Source organism: Cannabis sativa, chromosome 6 (genome assembly GCF_029168945.1).
Source record: "Cannabis sativa cultivar Pink pepper isolate KNU-18-1 chromosome 6, ASM2916894v1, whole genome shotgun sequence".
Lineage (NCBI taxonomy): Eukaryota > Viridiplantae > Streptophyta > Magnoliopsida > Rosales > Cannabaceae > Cannabis > Cannabis sativa.
The window spans coordinates 60,047,781-60,068,336 of NC_083606.1; the positions used below are offsets into that span (position 1 = coordinate 60,047,781).

At 32.6% G+C, this 20,556-nt stretch overlaps 3 protein-coding genes across 3 annotated transcripts; 1 reads left to right on the plus strand and 2 right to left on the minus strand.

The window, feature by feature from the left end:
• Nucleotides 1-1,935: 1,935 nt before the first annotated feature.
• Nucleotides 1,936-5,074, plus strand: LOC133039318 (uncharacterized). Its single transcript, XM_061118184.1, has 5 exons — nucleotides 1,936-2,246; nucleotides 2,708-3,881; nucleotides 3,999-4,569; nucleotides 4,703-4,920; nucleotides 5,016-5,074. Exons 1-5 carry the CDS (start codon nucleotides 2,220-2,222, stop codon nucleotides 5,072-5,074), a joined length of 2,049 nt encoding a protein of 682 aa, XP_060974167.1. The 5' UTR covers nucleotides 1,936-2,219.
• A 153-nt stretch (nucleotides 5,075-5,227) lies between these two features.
• LOC133038875 (uncharacterized) lies at nucleotides 5,228-6,555 on the minus strand. The gene is made up of 2 exons (XM_061117327.1): nucleotides 6,236-6,555; nucleotides 5,228-6,135 (listed from the first exon to the last, which is right to left on the minus strand). The coding sequence occupies exons 1-2, from the start codon at nucleotides 6,529-6,531 to the stop codon at nucleotides 5,940-5,942; spliced, it is 492 nt and encodes a 163-aa protein (XP_060973310.1). The 5' UTR covers nucleotides 6,532-6,555; the 3' UTR covers nucleotides 5,228-5,939.
• Nucleotides 6,341-8,249, minus strand: LOC133038874 (uncharacterized). The gene is made up of 5 exons (XM_061117325.1): nucleotides 8,108-8,249; nucleotides 7,496-7,763; nucleotides 7,100-7,398; nucleotides 6,871-7,003; nucleotides 6,341-6,727 (listed from the first exon to the last, which is right to left on the minus strand). The coding sequence occupies exons 2-5, from the start codon at nucleotides 7,586-7,588 to the stop codon at nucleotides 6,551-6,553; spliced, it is 702 nt and encodes a 233-aa protein (XP_060973308.1). The 5' UTR covers nucleotides 7,589-7,763; nucleotides 8,108-8,249; the 3' UTR covers nucleotides 6,341-6,550.
• Between the last annotated feature and the right edge of the window lie 12,307 nt (nucleotides 8,250-20,556).

Genomic DNA, 20,556 nt, shown 5'->3' on the forward strand with positions numbered 1-20,556 from the left:
CTTGATGAAAAGAGTTTTATCCACACTACCTCTGTGATAGTCATGAGAAAGTAAAAATTGAGTCAACCTTTCATACCAAGCTCGAGGAGCTTGTTTCAGACCATACAAAGCTTTTTCAAGCTTGTATACATGGTCTGGAAATTGAGGATCTTCGAATCCTTTTGGTTGCTCAACATAAACTTCCTCATTCAAAATACCATTTAGGAAGGCAAATTTCACATCCATTTGAAACAATTTAATATTCAAAATACAAGCAATACACAAAAGTAAACGAATTGATTCTAATCTTGCAACAGGAGCAAAAGTTTCATCAAAATCAATACCTTCTACCTGTGTGTACCCTTGTGCCACCAATCGAGCCTTGTTTCTCACAATTGTACCGAACTCATCACTTTTATTTTTAAATAACCACTTTGTTCCAATTACATTTATACCTTTTGGTCTTCGGACCAAAATCCATACCTTGTTGCGAACAAATTGGTTGAGTTCCTCTTGCATTGCATTGAGTCATTCCTCAAAGGTCATGGCTTCCTTCACATTTTTCGGTTCATATTGAGAAACAAAACAAAGAAAGCTGATTAAATTAACATACCTTCTGCGAGTTACCATGCTTTCTTCAAGATTTCCAAGAATGAGATCTTTTGGATGATTCAATTTGACTCTGGTGCTTGGTTCTTTCTGAATAGAATCAGTGATGATGTTTGGATGAGTCAAGATAGACGGTTCTGGTTCTCCAGTTTCAGTTGCGATGCAGATTCGTCATTTGCGGCATCGTAAATGGGTTCTGCCGCATCGGGATCCTTTTGCTGCTTCTGGAGGAGCATCCATGAGACTATCTATCTTGGCTTCTGTGGAAAACTCTGAAAAATCTCTAAAATCATCAACAACCACATTAGCTGATTCCAAAACAGTTTGAGTTCTCATGTTATAAACACAATCGGACCCATCGGACCCCAAGGTCCGACCGTCTTTTAATTTTTTTTTTCTGCGATTTGAGAGAGAGAGGAAGAAAGAGGTCCGATGGTCGGACCTTGGGGTCCGATGGGTCCGACAATCGGACCCATCGGACCCCAAGGTCCGACCGTCTTTTAAATTTTTTTTTTCCTGCGATTTGAGAGAGAGAGGGGAAGAGAGAGGTCCGATGGTCGAACCATGGGGTCCGATGGGTCCGATTGGTCGGACCCCATCGGACCTCATGGTCCGACCATCGGACCTGGGGTGTGGGATTCTTGGGACCGGCCGAGATAGAGAGAGAAAGAGAGATGCTGTGAGAGTTTGGGGGTATTTTTGGGGTTTTGAAAAAAAAGGTATAGTTTTTTTAGGGTTTAAATTATTGGTTTAGAAATCAAATTTTTTGATTTTCTAAGTATAGAAAATCAAATTTCCCTTTTATAATTACATAAAATTTATTAAAAATATTTACTAATAATTACACTAAATGTTCATATATATATTTTTATTTGTGATTAAGATGATTGAATTAAACTTTTTTTTTTTTAAAATAATCAAAATATATTAAAATTCTAAAAAAGAAGAACATAACATTATTCTAAATATCTAATAAATATTAAGCTAACAATTAATCTTAAATTATAGTTCAACTAAAATATTTAACAGAACAAAAGCCATTTTATTAACATATTATATATATATAATATCAATTTTAAATTTTTATCACAACTAAAATATTTAATACATTTAAAAAAAAAAAAAAAAAAAAAAAAAACATACTTTAGACAAATGAAAATTTGTGAACTTCTTATCCAATAAACCGAATTTCAAAAGAGATTTTTTCTAATATAGACTAAAAATAGATGAAATTTACATTTATGACCCCAAAAAAGGAAATAAACAAAAATGGAAATTATAAAGTTGTTAATTACAAAAATGGCGGCTGAGAAAACGGAAAGGGAAACTTCATCTTCTTCGTGACCCAGCCGCAGCTTCTTCGTGACCCAGCCGTCCAACCCCAACAACCCAATCTCAACCATTTTTCTTCCAAAAACCAGCAAAATCAAATTCAATTCAAAATGTAGCACTCCTAGGAAACAAGCTGAATCCCGAAAATCCAAAATCAAAAACGAAAAGGAAAAAAAAAACCAGGAAACCTCCATTGATGTACAAAAAAAACTCAAAAACAACAATCATTGAACAAAGAAATCGCGATCAGAGGAGAAGAACCGAGTAGAAGGAGAGCTGGAAATCAAAGAAACTCACCCATGATTGAATCAGAAGGAGAATTGAAGGTAAACAAATTTTTTAATGAACGTGAAAAAAATTTTTAGTGTAGATGAATAGAAATTTGATATTAATTGATGAAAACCGGATTAAATTGAAATAATAATGAAATATTGATGAATCTGAGAAAAAAACAACAACGGTTTGCATGAAAATAAACATTAAGGCATATAAATAGTTGCTACAGTGTTTTATTCTGAAACTGTTGTTTACAAGTTGTTTTACAGTGGAATAATAGTTGTTTGGGATCTACAAACTGGAAAATATGAATCTACTGTTATTAATTGGTGATCAGTTTTGAAATAGTTGTTTGATAGTTGATTTAACCTATATAAATAGTCGGTCAGATGAAAGTGTTAGATGCATAAGTTATTGTTGGAAATAGTTGTTTATTGGTTGTTTTGACAGATTAAAATAGTTGTTTGCAACTACAAAAACTGAACCAAGTAAATAATTTACATTATTTCAGGAAACGGAACCATTACAAATATTGGTGCAGAGCAATGGGCATTGGGATGACAACAGAAACTATGTTGATTATGAATCAAGTGGAGAATTAATTTCGACCAAGTGCACTTTTGAGGAACTAATGAGAATAATGATGGAAGAACTCCAATGCAACCATGAATCAACACAACTACAACTGAAATATCAACTGAAGGAAGGAGGCCAACCACTACAAATCAAGGATGACAAAAGTCTGTTGTTCTACATAAAGCTATTAACGAAGGAGGTTGATTTCACAAGGTACCCATTGTGTGTGAACAAAACCAGTAACACGGCACCACCTAACCAAACAATGGTGTGGAACAATATGATCATGGAATCGTATGAGAACAACGCAGCACAGGAAGACTTGCAGCAACCTGGAAACAACACGGCAACAACTTCCAAGCAACAACTATCTGCGCAGACGATGGGATCTGGTGAAGTTGATGCATTTTTCCTAGAAACAGACACAGTGTCATCAGAATCAACCATACAACAACCAGACAACAACAGAGAAAAAACTACAGCAGTAGATGAAGATTTTGACTTCACCGACTATGCAAAGCTTGTGGCTGCGAAATGGTACAAAGAACTAGAAAACAACCGGGAAGAAGAAGAGGAAGTGGACAACACAGAAATGATGATCATCAATGACAAACGACATGAAACAATAGAGAAGGGGCAAATTTACAAGGACAAAGAAACATTGATAAGTACACTATGCTACTTTGCAATCAAGAAGACATTTCAATACAAAGTAGTGAAATCTTGCACAAAAGAATACAACATAGTGTGTTTGGACACAAACTGCAAATGGAGTTTAAAGGCTACAAAAAATGGAAACACAGAAACATTCATAATAAGGAGCTACGAAGAAGAACACACATGTGCAGTTACAATAAGATTTGGAGATCAACGACAAGCTACATCAAAGTTGATAGCAGACTTTGTAAAACCAAAATTCTTGAACCTGAAAACAAAGTGCAGCCCTGCAGACATAAAGACAGAAATGAAAGACAAATACGGAATAAAGATGAATTACATGAAAGCATGGCGTAGTAAAGAGCGAGCACAAACCCAGCTACATGGAAATGCTAAAGAGTCGTACAATCTCTTGCCTAGATACCTGTACATGCTACAGAAAACAAATCCAGGTAAAAAAAAATTTAAAAATTTTACTTTGATAATATTTGTGAAAAAACAGTTGTTTTTGAGTTGTTATTTCGTTGAGTACATGTTGTTTGAAACAATCCTGTTTGATTAAAATTCAGGAACATTAATAGACATAGAGAAAGATGATGATGACAGTTTCAAATATGCATTTGTTGCATTGAATGCTGCTATAAAAGGTTGGCCAAACTGCAAACCAATCATCGTGGTAGACGGTACATTCCTAAAGGCCGCGTATGGAGGCACGTTGCTCACTGCCAACACACAAGATGCAGAATCTAAAATTTTTCCACTAGCATACTGCATAGTTGATTCTGAGAACGATAAATCGTGGGAGTGGTTCTTAAAAAAAATAAGAGAAGCATTCGGGATTCGAGAATGTCAATGCCTAATATCAGACAGACATGAAAGCATCATCAAAGCAACTAGGAAAGTGTTCCCTGAAATAACACATGGCTACTGCATCTTCCACCTCTTGTCGAACCTCAAAACAAAATTCAAGAAAAATGCAAAGCATTTCAGAGTGCCATTCTTTGCAGCTGCAAAAGCTTACACAGAAATGGAGTTTGAATTCCATATGAGGGAGCTAGACAACTTGGATAAGCGCATAAGACCGTACCTGGAGAAAATTGGCCATGAAAAATGGTCAAGGTATCATTCAGAAAACAACAGGTGAAAACTAATAAGGAGGATAAAATTAATGATATGTTCACCTATTTATAGCGTTGTATTTGCGTTGTTTTTGCGTTGCGTTTGAGTTTTTTTTCCAAAAGTAGAACTATGACAGAAACTGTCCAAATTGTAGGTACTCTACCATGACATCAAACATAGCTGAGGCACTGAACTCAGCAAATTTAGCAAAGAAGGGAAACACCGGTGACAACATTAATGGAGTGCTTCGAGGGCACAAATGCAAGAGTGGACATACAATAATAGAAAGGAGGCACAAAAATGCACAACAAGGCCGACACCATCATCCGAGAAAAACTCATAGGGAACTATGTACGATCATTGCGACTAACGGTAAGTTCGCATTATCGTTCGCATAAAGTAAAATTAAAACGAGCTTGTGTTTGCATAGTTTTTTGGTTGTTTTAAAGTTGGTTTAAAACTTGCAGTGAAACCAAAGAAACCGAGAACTCTGTTTGAGGTGATAGATGAAGACGAACAAGAATAGTAAACTTGAAGGAGAAGACGTGCACATGCAATAGATTTCAAAAAGATGAAATGCCATGTAACCATGCAAATCGCCGTCATGAAGGACTTGAACATAAACACATACAACTACTGTGCACAATACTACACATCAAAAGCATGGCTGCAAACATATGAAGAAACAGTATACCTAGTTGGAAACGTAAGAGAATGGGAACTTCCAGATTTTTTTGAAGAAATCATAGTGTTGCCTCCAAAGGAGAGAATCAAGTCTGGAAGGCCGAGGAAAAGAAGAATGGCAGCAGCTTGGGAAACAAAGAAACAAAACAAGTGTGGCAAGTGTGGACAAAAGGGACATAACAAAAAGACCTGCAGAAGAATTACAGCATAGAAGTGGAAACAACTACACATCAACCAAAAAACAACTATATTAAAACATTTAGAAAACACATACTGCATATTACGATTGGTTGTTACATACATTTTTTTATTGTGATTTTTTATGTGGAGAGATATTGATAATAGGGAATTGGTATTATTATCATTAATATACAAAAGAACATCAAATATTATAGTTAAATAATTAAATGAGTGGAAGAAGGTTGAAATTAATAAGAAGGAAAAATAAACTACATAAAGTGATTACAAATGCAATTTAGTTGTTTGTCAGATGGTTGTAATAAGGTTGTTAATAGTATGCTGTCATGACTAAGAGTAAATATAAAGATTAAAAATCCAAAAATATGAACAAATTAAAAACCAATTCCAATTAAGAAAAAAACATGACAGAAACAACAACTTGTCTATGATTATGAACATAATCTGGTAATAGAAAAACAAAAGCTACATAAAAAAAAGTAGTATTTCCAACAACAACCAATAGATAACTAAGACAAATTCTTCTTTGGACCCTTCGGAGGAGCCTCATCTTCACTATCAATAAATTCCACTTCTTTCATGCGAGCATACTTATAGAACAACACAGCAAGCCTATCACGGTGTTTCTCAACATCAAATATGGGAGGAATCGGTTTCATATCAATAAAGTATTCGGCGAACGATGCAACGAAACAACCACAGTCACTGCAAAACAACCAAAAAACAACAGCAGAAAAACTTAGAAAAGGAAAATAACATTACAAATTTTAAAAAAAATTGAAAATAAAAAATAAAAACAACTTACTTCGAGGTTTGTTGAGGCAAACCATCAACCTTAACAACTTCGAAAGGGTCTAAACAAACCGGTTTGTTTTCCTTTTTGAACTCATCAAACAAAGCAAAAAAGTGGGGCAACAACACCGCAAATGGCTGACAAGCTTTGATAGCAGCACTATCTTTCATAGCAGTCGACAAGGAGTTGTACATGTACACACGCCTTTCCTCAATATTCAATCGACCAAGAATCCAATGTGATTCAGTCTCCATATGGATGATAAAGAAAACATGATCGCACAAATGCCAAGGGGAACCACATAACATTTTTCTACCTCTTATATAATCAGCAATGGCATGCTGGGCAGTTATCAAAGAAAGATTTTTTTTTCTGTGCAATAAATTTTTCATACAAAGCATGAATGGTTTTGAAGAATAAGCAATCGGTGGTTGTGAACTTAACCTTTGGCTCCTTTGCATACTTTCCTTTTTTACGTAGATAGTAAAAAATGATGTCCAGATGCTGAACAATAAAAAATGATAAATGTTGGAAAATCAGAAAATGAATTATATTTCAACAACTAAAAAACAACCAACAAACAACATGAATAAAACTATAGACTGAAATTTTTGAAAAAAATCAAAAGAAAAAATAAATTAACTTACAGAATTAGTCAAACATTGGCCAGGATATGCAAGCTTGTGGAACCACATCTTGGTTGCAACATCTTCCACGCCAAAACGAAAAGGGGGAACAATCTTATCCTTACCCTTCAAGTAAACCTTCTCCTTATCATGCCTAACATTTTTTAAAAAAAAAAAGTGAAACATAAATAGTAAAGTAAACAACAAAAAATACAAAAACACAACAAAAATGCTGAAAATAAACACTTACGGATCTTTCTTCGATCGGCGTCCTTCACCAAGCCACAAGTCAAAATCAATCTCGTCTTTATGTTCTACATCTTCACCAATCTTATCATCGAGAGGACACAACCCAGCCACATACTTAACAACTCCATAACCAGAACCATCTTTAGAACTAGAAATGGAAGAGTCATACTCCATAAACGGAGACGTCAGCGCTATGGGTTTCTTAGATTTCCTCTTGTCAACAAGAGGAGTTTCTTCAACGGGAATTGGGTCATCTTCAAGTTCAATGTTAGAATCAACATTGAGACCTGTTGCACCCATCTAATATATTTTTTCCACAAAAATGAAAGAAAATAGACAGTGTTAAACACAAAAAGTATGAAGAAACTAAAAAACAACCAAAAAAAAAAAAATATACCTCAAAACAAACAAGACGACGATCCGTAACCTCAACATTTTCAGAAACTGAAATCTGTTTACAAGGATCACCACCAATTCCATCTAAAGACATCTGTTTATATATGGTATTAAAAAGGAATTAGAGCATGGTTAAAAAATAACAACCTTTACACAACCAAAAAACAACACAAAAGCAACATTACCATAAGCTCAACTGCTTTTACCCCGGACTGAACAGTAGCCTCAACATCTATTTGAGTAGGGCCGTCATTGAAATCAACGAAATTCTTGATACAGAAAATAAAGGAAAAAGAAAATGGAAAAAAGTGAAGTTATTTTTTGTGAAATACTTCAACAACTAAAAAAAAACTACATAACAAAATAAAAACAACAAGTAAAATAATAAGACCAACAATAAATTCCGAACAACATAATCTACAAACACAACCATATAAATAACATAATAAATACAAATAAATAGTCTGAAAATAGTTGCAAATTTCTGAAAAATAAAACATAACAAGAGACATAACAATAACATAGAATTACAAGAGCACTACCTAAAACGGACTTACAACAAAATAAACCACACAAAGTAACTAAAACCTAGTTACATTGTCTACTTATCTACCTTCTCCTCACTATCAGTGGCATCATCATCACTGCCATTATCATTTTTTTCTTTTGAGTCAGAATCTTCATCGGCTTGATCATCCTTCTCTTCACCTTCACTACCCTCCCCTTCGTCATCACCCATAACATTCTCTTCTTCATTTTCATCGGTTTCTTCGCATTCATTTAAATCAAAATCGCTTCATCACCACCTCCATCATCCTCCTTGGAAGAGTCACTGCCTTTTTCCTATATTGAAATTACATATTAAATTAGTATAAAACAACTTAAAAAAAAACCGAAAAACAACTATTGAAAAACTAAAATACCTTGGCATAGGAATCGGCAAAAACGGTAGAAAAGCGTATGCATTGAAGCCATCCGAGCACCAAAAGAAACAACCGTGCGTACACAAACTCTTTCAACTCAACCAAATCGGATGAAATCTTCTCGTTGGGAAGTATGCAACGAATCGATCTTGACCTCCAACCCATGAAATTTCTCGTAAAAGGCCTCAAGCTTGACAAAATGTCACTGCGAGCAACAATTGGCTCTTCGGGGACGGGAAGACTCTTGTAAGAGTTGAAGTCGGTGTCGAACTTGAAACCGCTCGGTTTCAAAGCTTTGAACTCACCAGTAGTGGGCCTCATATTTGAAAGTTGCGGTCGATCAAAAAACACCAAAATTAAAATTTCAATTATAAAGATTAATAATAATGAAAAACAACACAAAAACAACTACTGAAAAACCAAATTACAACAAACAGATATACCTTATCTTTGGAAACATCAAAGATAGTAGTCTTCAAAACTTTGAAAGTAGGTTGACTATTGCATGTCCACTGAGTGATCCTTGGAATACGAGAGCTTTCCTTTTGGCAAGACTTACCTTTCATGTACTTACAACACTCGTAGAACCACACTTGAAGAACATGAGGACAACCAATCAAAGTGTAAAAAACACTCGGCCTCTTTCCCGAACTCTTTGCCTTCCTAACCCCCTCAACCCAACTATCAAGCTTACCCTTCAATGAGGAAATAGTCAATTCAAAAGAACTCCGGCCCCAAGCAAATTCATTGTACCTCCCACTATCTACAACATCTAAAATAGACTTGGGTACATTTTTATGCTTAGTGCCACTAAGCAAGAACCACTCCACGAAATACAAAACTGCCAACTTCACAAAGCATCCTCATCGTAATCACCCCACCTCTTGGTGGTAAAACATTCCCTAACAGATTCCTTAGTGATAGAGGACGAAGTTGGCCAATATCTTTCACAAAGACTATTAACCTCTTGCTTAAAATCTAAGACACTACAGTCACCTTCACAGTCTAACCCAGTAATCAATGCAAATTCCTCAATGCTAAACCTAAGCCTAACACCGCGTATCATAACCCACAACTCAGCATCATTAGGTTGCCGAACCTCTCGAGCAACAACCCATGAAACACTTGGGGTTGAACTTTAAAATCGGGAAGGTCAAGGAAATGACCAAAACAGTTTTTGAAAAGATTTCAAGTCAGTACATCCGAAAGACAAGATTTAATGTTCTCTATCACTCGGAAAGTAGCAGTGGAAAAGGCTTTAGCAATGAACATTCTTCGGTCATATATATAATCCCATTCCCGTAGCAATATAAACAAAATAAATCGGGACAAAAACAAAAAAAACTAAAAAAAATAGAAAACAAATAAAAAAAATAATATTTTTTTTTAAAAAAAAGACACCTTAGCGGGATTTTTCTTTGGTAGGTCAAATCCTTCAACCTTCACTGAGGTCCTAGCATGGACCTGCAACAAAAAAGAAAAACAAAAGCAACAAATCTTAGATACAATAACAAAGAATATATGAAAATGTAGTAACCAAATTACAGCCAATAAAAAACCTAAAAACAACGTTTTCCTAAACCCTTACAAGATGATAAATGTAAGAGATAAACAACTTTCAAAAAAATATAAACAACTAAAATAAAAACAACACTGTACAAACTCGTTGTTATGAAATTTCGAAAATGGTAGTCGATAATAGTAGTGTGACAAACAACCGAGAAAAAACTGACAATAAACATATACAAAACTAAAGAATAAACTGAAAGATCTGGTTGCAATTGAAATTAGTAAAATGCTTCTCAATACCAATAGTGTGTAAAACAACCGAAAACAAATTCACAAAAAACATATAACCAACCAATGGGGAAAAGCAATTCAAAACTGTGACAAAATACGAATTGAACTGGGTTTTTTTTCAACAACCAAACAACAACTGAATAAAAACAACAAAACAACATCAACCACAATACATGACAAATGCATAAAGAACACCAAAAAAACATAAAAACATCCTAATAAACACCTAAACCAGTGACCTAAAAAGCTCATGTAAAAATTAACACAATAAAATGAAACCAAGCAAATTTAAATTACCTTTGATTCAACTTTGGGCTTTTGGTCCTCACCATGCACTTCATCCTCAAAATCGGAATCTGAGGAAACCTAGAACAAAAAATGGGGAAAACTTGAAATCATCAAATGTAACACCAGAAATAAAACAACCAGAAAAAAACTAAAGAAAAATTTAAAAACAACAAAGAGAAACTTACATCGCGTGCAGACTTGGAAATTTTTGCTCTCTTAGTCTTAGGAGCATCTACTTTACCAGGAAGGGCTCTTTTCTTAGAGGCCGATGTCTCTGGAACATCAGCCACTAAATTTTTAGCAATTTTTTTTAACCCCATTTTAGGTTCGACTTTGGAAGTAACAGCTGGACCCTTCTTCGATTTTTTAGAAACTTTCTTCGCCGGAGATGGTGATTTCGAACCACTTCTAGTGGTTGCCATTTATATAGAGAAAAAATAGAGGAGGAAGACAATGTAGGTTGAGGAAAACGTGGGTGAGGGCTTGGAGAAGGTGATCGTGGGAAGAAAAAATTGGTTAGGGCTTGATAATGGTGATCGTGGGAAGCTCTGTTTGAAGAGTGGCTGAATCAGGTAGATGAAAAATTCAAAAAAAAAAAAAAGAAAGGATTTATGAGGTGGCGTGCGTGTACGTGTGTAAGGAAGAAGGAAAAAGGTAAAATTGTAATTATTAAACTTTTTGAAAAGTAAAATTGAAAAATGTAAAAGTTAAAAATGTTTAAAAAACCGTGTAAGGATAAAAATGTAAAAAAGGTGTCAATTTTGACATGAGGTGTAAAAATCTCATTTCAAAATCCAAAAATAATTAAAAAATGCATTATAAACAAATTAAAATTAAGCATAAAAAATATATATTCACCTAAAATTATTTATATAGATATATTCATTATAATATACATAAACTTAAAAAATATACAGATTCTAAAAAATTCAAAAGCACATATATATGAATATACAAAATCAAATAATATACTAATCCATATTAAAACAGATCAAAAGAATATACAAATAAAATATTGACTTTATAGTTGATGCTCCAACGTTGTAGAATTTCTAAACCACTTCAAATTAGTGCTTCAACATCCATTCAAGCAAGAAAAAAAATAAATATTTTTTTGAAAAGAATAAAGAATGAAAAGAAAAAAAAAATATAAGAGTATAGAGATTCGAAAAAAAAAAATTACCTATCTCCGGCATATGGTGGTGTTCGCCTTAGTAAAATGGTGGCGGTGGAAGAGGAAGAAGCAGTAAGTGTTGGAAACATTTAAAAATGAAAAAATTGAAAAAATAATAAAAAAAAATATGAAAACCGATTCGTGGGAGTATATATAGAAATTTAATACCGGCAGAAACCCATCAATAATACTGGTTCCTGCCAGTGTTAATATTATTGGCAACGGATATATATATCCACGTTGGTAATGATCCGTCTCTAATTCATTTTAAATGCACCAAGCAGGAAAATTCTCACACTTATTATCTGCCCAACAATAGTGGTTGGCAGTCCGCTGGTATTAACTTTTGCCCGCTGATATTACATTTATTATTTGTTTATTTATTAATTTTTACACACTAATACGAGCGGCTCCAAAATCCGTCGGTGACATCCCTATTAATAGGGGCAGATTTGGCCCACCGATATTGGGTCCGCCCCTAATTAACAAAATTGTTATAGTGCTAAAGAATGTTTATTTTTTTCTTTCCATGTTTTTGATATAGATTTAAAAAACTAATAATAATGAAGGACTTAAACAATATGATTTCCTTCTCTGTTTCGGAGAGATTAAAAGACAATAATCTAATAAGTTTTTACAAATTTCACTATAAAAATTTTTACTTTTAGTCATAACAAAATTTGTGACTAAAAGTAAAAAAATTGTGACTAATTATAAATCAGCATACCTATGTTGTGATTAAAAAGTCCGTGGCTAAAAGTATTAGTCACAAAAATTACAATTTGTTGTGATTAAATGTGTTTTTTATAGTCACAATACTTGTTGTGACTAATAAAACTAAATTAGTGACAATTTGTAGCTAAATAGTGTGTATTCGTCACAAATAACTTTTTGTTTTGACTAAAAATCATATATTCAGCCACAAAAAATTTATATTATGACTAAAAAGTTGTTACTAAAAGTAGTTATGTTTTGTAGTGTTTAGCATAGTTATTTAGATGGATCGATTGTTTTATCACTATCCAAATATTTTCACTACTTGGAAGAAAATATGATTTTAATAAATGGTATCAATAGTACTATACTTTTTATAGTGCATGTATTTTATTTTATTTTATTTTTTGTACTGCATGTATTTTAGTTGGGAAATTTGATTTTTTATACTTAAAAAATATTAAAAAAAATTTCTTAAACCATTACATTTTAAACTACAAAAAATATGACACTTTTTTCAAAACCCTAAAAATACCCCTCTCATAACTCAAACTCTTTCTCTCTCCTCCCTCAAACTCTCTCTGCATCTATGGCCGACTGCACCACCACCTCCACGCAGCCCCCCAACCATCATCACCCACCCACCCACCGACTGCCCCAACCCTCCACGTAGCCCCCCTCTCCAGGACCACCCAACCCTCCACGCAACCCCCCTCTCTCGGACCACCCAACCCTCCACGAACACCCAACCGGCCGAACCCTCCACGAAGACCCAACCGACTGGCCCTACCCTCCACGAAGACCCAACCGGCCTGCAACAAATCACCGCACCACTACCTCCAACCCAGCCCCCCTCTCTCGGACCACCCAAACGCACCACCACCCCCATCGGCTCTCTTCCTCTCTCTCAAACCGAACAAAAAAAAAAAAGAAACCCAGTGGTTCGATGGTCGGACCATGGGGTCTGATGGGTCTGATGGGTGGGTCCGACCATCGGACCACTGGGTTTCTTTTTTTTTTTTGTTCGGTTTGAGAGAGAGGAAGAGATAGGGGCCTTGGTCCGATGGTCGGACCATGGGGTCCGATTGGTCGGACCCCATCGGACGCCCTGGGTTATTTTATTTTTTTTTTGTTCGGTTTGAGAGAGAGGAAGAGAGAGGGGCTGCGTGAAGGGGTATTTGTGGGATATTAGGAATGTGGTCATATATGACCAATATTATTATGTATGCATTTAGGAAAAAAATATTAAAGTTTTTTAAGTATACAAAATCAAATTTCCCTTTTAGTTCTCATAATAATGTATAGATAGATAGGGTCAATTTTCTTATTTCAAATTAAGTCATTTATGTTGGAATTTATTTTACCAGGATCTTAGATCTACTCACAAGTATGTTGTTTAAACACCCTAAATATGAACTTTCTAAAACGATAAATTAAACACATATAAAGTTAAGAAAACCTTACATTGATGCAGCGGAATTAATGTCTCCTTCCGCTCAGATCTCTAACCCTTGTATCCTTTCTGTAGCAGAGTATAATCAAGATCTGAGCCCGAATGTCCTTCTTCTTCAAGTTTGATCCTTCACAGTCTTCCAATCTATGATTGAGTTACTGCTTGCTGTGTGTGGGCACTTACTCTTTCACTAGGGTTCGAAATTGATGAAGGGAAAAGAGAATAGGGATTTCGGCCAGGTATAGAAAGTGGGGAAGGCTCAGTTTTTCTGAAGAGAGAAATTTCTGTCAGATTACTAATGAAAGCTTATTTTTTGACTGAGCCATCACTTTCTATTTATAGGCAACTACTAGGTTTAGGTTAAGAATTATTTGGCATTAAAATAATGAAAATATTAATTTGAAAATCCACAATAAGTGGCCAGCCATGGTGTTGTAGTGGGCCCCACTTGATTTTGCAGTTTTATCAAATTTTATTTTTATTTTCTTAAAAACGCCAATTTTCCAATTCTAACCTTTTAAATGCCAAAACTAATTATTTAATAACTAAAATAGATTATTAAATAATATTGTCATTTAATTTAATTATTAATTAGACATATAAAGTCCATTAATAAATAAATAAACCTAGAAACTCCCCTACTTAGTGAAAATATTCATAAAATTAGACATAGTCTAACTTTAGAATTATAATTGATCAATCACGAATCAATTAATGAGTCTTACAAGCAGAATGTTCTCAACTAGAATGGGGACCATGGATCTATATGCTGAGCTTCCAATAACTGAACCAAATTTACCAAGTAAATTCCTACTTATTAATTCTTCGTTGAATCCACTCTTAGAACATAGAATTGCACTCTCAGACTTATATAGAGCATATTGTATGTTCCACGATATCAATATACTATCTCATTTAACCATTGTTATAATCTTATTGTGATTTAAAGATCCTCTGTATAGATGATCTACATCAAGATGAGATTTCTTTACCGTTCTCACCCCTCAATGTATTTTGCCCCTTAAAACACTTAGCTACCTATAAATGGTGTTTAGTGATCTAATAAATAGTCAGTTAAACAAGAGCTCATCCATTTACTTCTATTTGCTAAGCTCGAAGGGAATCATCACTTGACTTCTATACACCAGTATAAGCTATAGATTCCATATTTATGTTCAGCACTCCCACTCAATCATACTATCATGTTCCCAAAATATACGTATCACCCTGACCTAAAAGTAGGCTTAAATAATAAATCAAAGAACATGAATAGCACTCCTGAGTTGAGCCTAAGCATATCAGGATTTAGATTCTTTTAATCTTAAGATCAACTACTGATATTGACTTGGAAAGATATGTATAACGGTAAGTTTGTAATATCTTAACTTAGTTGCAATATCGGTCCAGTCCAATGTATACTCCATACATTCGAAACTAGAATACTTTACTAATGTCCTGGAAAGAACATAACACTTACTCCAAGTGTAAGTATACATCATCGCTGATTAACACATTAGTGTAAACCCAATAACACTGATGAAACAGGGACTAAATCTTTTGATTCATATGATCACAATCACATTCCACTGTGTTGACGATATTGTAATTGTGAATAAACATATGATCTGGATTTAACTGATTTTGTGTATAATAGTAATAAACATATTAAACTATTAGCATGTAGAATTCATGCAAACATTAATCACTTCAAATTTCTTATATTGATAACTAATCAGATTGTAAAGAGTTTTATTTAGGGCATAAAACCCAAAAAATTCCCACTTGCACTAACGTAAAACAAACTGTGCAAATAGGTCAATTTGATGTCTTGATCTTCAGATCAAGTGTAGTATATTTGAATCCACCCAAACTTCTGGAAACTAGTTCATAAATTCACTTATGAAACATCCTTTACTATATGATTTACTTATCAAGGGATACTGAAATCTTTACTGTTTTAAAAAGTACATCTGAATAAACAGAAGACATATATCTCATATTTTAAAATATGTAAATGAGATAATACAGTGTAGACTTTTCTTCAGCAATATAACTTTCTGGTATTTTCGAATAGATAAAGTTATAATTCTTCTCTAGTAGAGCTTGAATTATTATTCAATAATTCATCTACCCCCAAAGTAAGTACCAATTCAAAGATCTCGTAATGAGTTGGTGAGATACCAGGACAACTGATACACAGTTTCTTAATATCTAACATATAGATCACTTTCATAAATCTTTCTTGAATATCTTCTAATGTTCTCTATTTGATTACATCTCAGATAGCTCCCACTCAATAGCAGATGTCTGGTTAAATAATACTTTTAACCTCTTATTGTTTAGAGAGTTATCCAGTTGTGACTTTTGTATTAGTCTTAAAACTTTAAGTTAAGACTAAGTCATCAACATAGCAGACTAGTATTTGAAGTGAAAAATACATGCCAGAGATAAAGTAATCAAAAGTAAGATACCATAAAATTTCATGAGGATCAAGAATTCTAGGTTCAAGTCATTTGAATGGACTGAACTAGAGTTCTTTATCTTATTCTCATAATTCTGATAAGCTATACCTATCCATGTGAATGGTTAGATTCGCTTTTTAGTAGTGTTCTTAAGTACCTATCACAATTATCAACCTAATGAAGATGGGTATAGAATTTTAAAATTCTCTCACTCAATTAAGGTAGTGTGAAACTTTAACAAAGAACTTTCAAAAGTATCAAACTTTTACTTACAACAGTAAAACGAAATGGAACATACAATCAAGATCAAAAATTTATATTGACAACAGCTAACTCATCATATTACTTCCATGTTTAAATAAGATATGTGTTACATAGGGAATTGTGGAATAGACTTCACCCCTAAGAATATACATGTAGGGTACTATGGATAACCTCCACCCCTAAGTATATAGAGATTATGATCCACCCCTAAAGCTTGTAAAGATCATTATTCTCTTAGTGTGATAGAGTTTATGTGGAGTTGAATACTATCCAGAGTTCATTAGATATAAAAGATCGTTGAACTACATAGTTTTCTTAACTTTTCTCCACCCCTATCAGATCAAAAGATCCTTTTATTAAACAAATTCTTAATAATTGTATTAGAATTAACAATTATTAATAAACATAAAAATAATTTCTAGTGTTTATTTAATATAACTCGATGAAGAGTTGTAAATATTATAGAATTTGCTTCAATAATAAAAACACTTACACATACAAACATACAAATATAATGTGGTAATAATTGATGAAGATAAAATAAATGAAGCTCAATCTCATAAATTGCAATGGTGATTTCGAAAATAAAGAAACTTTATTAATAATAATAATAATAATAAAAAATGTATTGCAACAATATGAGAAAAACAGAGATAAATATCTCTAACTAAAATTTGAAATCCAAATTGTCTTTAAACTAAAACAATTAATTCAAAAATAAATTGAAGAGCTTCATCTTCATCTGGACAATTTCACCCTTTGGTCCAGCTTTCTGATCCAACTCATCTGAGTTCAAGTAGCTTGGCCTATAAGAAGAAGAAAACAAATAAACAAAGTTAGTCCAGAATCATAAATCCAATTAAATAACAATTCACTAAAACTCTTAAAGTTTATAAATAGAAATACCTTGTTTCTTTGCAAGAAGTTTAGGACATTGGGGTTTCCAATGACCTTTCTCATTGCAGTAGAAACACTTTCCTTTAAGTGTAGCATCACCAGAAGGAGCAACCTTTTTATTCTTCATGGCTTTTGTTCGCTTCTTGGTGTTGTTCCACTTCTTCTTCGATTTGGGCTTCGAAGCAGAGGCAACATTTGCTTCAGGTTTGTTCGTCCCATTACCATTCCCAGGATTATGAGGTTTACTCCCTTTCTTCTTGGGTCCTCCAATCAAATTTTCATAAGTTTGAAGGTCATTGACTAATTCATGAAACTCAATTTCCTTCTTATTCATGACATAATTTGAAGTGTATGGTAGAAATGCTGGAGTCAGGCTATTCAAGATAAGGCTTACTTGAGTAGCACTGTCCATTTCAGCACCATGATCCTGGGCTTCTTGGAAATAACTAGACATGAGGAGAACATGGTCATGCACGTTTTGATGAGGTTCCATTCATGCATTAATGTACTTCTTAGTTGCGTCAAAGCGTGACTGAAGTGATGCCTTACCGAATAGCTCATTTAACTTCGTCATAACTTCAGCAGCCTTTTCGGTTTTAGAAAACCGAGTTTTGAGGGTGTTAACCATGCTAGAAAGCATAAAGTATAGAGCTTTGTCATTTGTTTTTTTGCCAACGCTCATAGTTTTCTTTCACAGCTTTGGAAGCATTGTCCCCAGGCACTTCAGGTGACGGCTCAGTTAAAACAAACAAGGCACTTTCTCCTATGAGAGCAATATTAATGTTCTCATTCCACTTATTAAAGTTAGATCCATTCAGCTTGTTTTCAGTCAACAGTGATAACATGGGATTCATTTTGATAATACAAGATACTACAAAAATAATAGAAATCAACAAATAGAAATTAATAATGGTTTAACACAAAATCAATTCAGAAATTATAAGCACATAGCAAGTAGGAATGATATGAGAAAATACTTAAAAAAAAAAATCAATCCTAAATAATTTCCAAGGTTTTTCAACAAACTGATATCAGTGTCCCGTTTAGGCGAGAGTCAAAGCTACCATCCATTGAATAGAGTTGTCAGCTCATCTAAAATGTTAAACATTCTAGCAACCTTTTATTCGATCAAGATTGGAATCCAGTGTTGTCCCGTTTAGGCGAGAGTCAAGGCTATTCTATCTTTTGAGCTGCTACCATTGTTTCGCAATTTGCAAGTCAAATATGGTCGCCACCATTAGGGTGATCCATACCATATAGAACACTTACAAACTACTTATCATTCCAGATTAAACGGTGCGAAATTGCTAATGAACTTTCTTCCATTAGGGAGGATTAGTCACTAAAACAAACGCGGTGTAAAACCCACAATGGAGATCGAATATCTTAATAATAATAAAGCTCATTCTTTAAAATGTATTTTCTTTATTATTCTAATAAATAAATTCTCATTAAATTCGAAATTTAGAATTAAAATTCAAAATAAGAATTTAATATAATATTTATAAAATTATACCTAGATGGTGATTGAAATAAAATTAATTATTTCCATCTTAGTAATAATCTTAAATATAAATATTAAGGAAATTAATTTAAGTTGAATTAAATTAAATAATTAGCAACTTAAAAATTTCCTTTAAGAATATATTTATTGAGCTCGAAAATTTAAAGTATAAAACTATACAATTTTCGAAAAAATAATAAAATAGAAAAGAAATACTTCAAGCAAAAATATCACCTATCTAGATTTTCTTTTGACTAATTAATTCAATTTCTAATAATATATATATATTTTAAATTCATTTATTTTAAATTAATCAATAGATGAAAAAATCATTGATTGAAGTTGGCCCAAGAATTAATTAAAATAAATAATTAATTTACAACTCAATCTATTTTTCAAGATAAATTCGAAAAATATTGCATAATTAAAATACAATTTTTGAAATTGATTAATAAAATAAAGAAATATATATATTTTGAAAATTATTTAAATTTAAGTTGAAAAATTAAATTTCAACTTAAAAATAATTTTCTATTTAATTAAGTGTCATGAAAAATAAATAAATATTTAAGTATCATGATGAAAATCAACTTAGATATTTAAATTTTTCAAGTTAATTAAATGTATTAAATTCAAGAAATAATAATTAAGTGTAGAGAAGGCTTAATTATTTAATTTCTAGTTTAATACACTAGGAAAAAAATATACTTAATAAAATTGTACCAAAATTAATTATTTAAATAATTAATTTCACAAAGTATAATATTTTCCTATTTAAATATTAGAAATAATAAGTATTCTAGAAATTACTATCTAGAAAATATCTTATTTGACTAAGTATCTTTTCAACAAAAATTTGAAAAATATCTAATTTAAGTTGTATAGAAAAAGAAATCTAAAACTTAAATGATTTCAAATTTAGATTTAATTAAATATCAAAATTAAGTTATAACCACTTAATTTGAAGATATTTTTTTTAAGTTAATATTCGAAAAGATATTAACCTAAAAAATATCTAAAATATTCCATTTTAAGTTAATATTCGAAAAGATATTAACTTAAAAAATATCTTAAGAATCTTTAATAACTAATGCCTAGGATTCCTCAACTTGATTTAAAATTTAAATCAAATATTCAAATTTAAGTTAGATAAGAAAAATAAGTTGATATAACTAATTTATAACTTAAATATCCAGAAAGAATCTAGTTAGTTAAAATTCTATATTTAATTAAATACAAGAAAAATACAAATAGTTTGTCTAGAAATAATATCTAAACTAAAAGTACTTTTCTTAAAATTAACTTTAAAATACTAAAATGAAAATAAATTTCATATATTTTAAAAGTTAATTATGTTGCTAATTCAATTTTATTAGGTCAAACTAATATAATTAACCTAGTACAGTTATTTAAATCAGACAAATGGGTCTTCACAATTGGGGAAGTTCATGTGAGGGGTTGCTGGGTTCAGTATGTCGTACCCACTTCTATGGCTCCCAACTCTCACACAAGGCCCAAAAGAGAGAAATTTAACCTTAAAATAAATAACTGTTATTAATTGAATATGTCCAATAACTAAATGG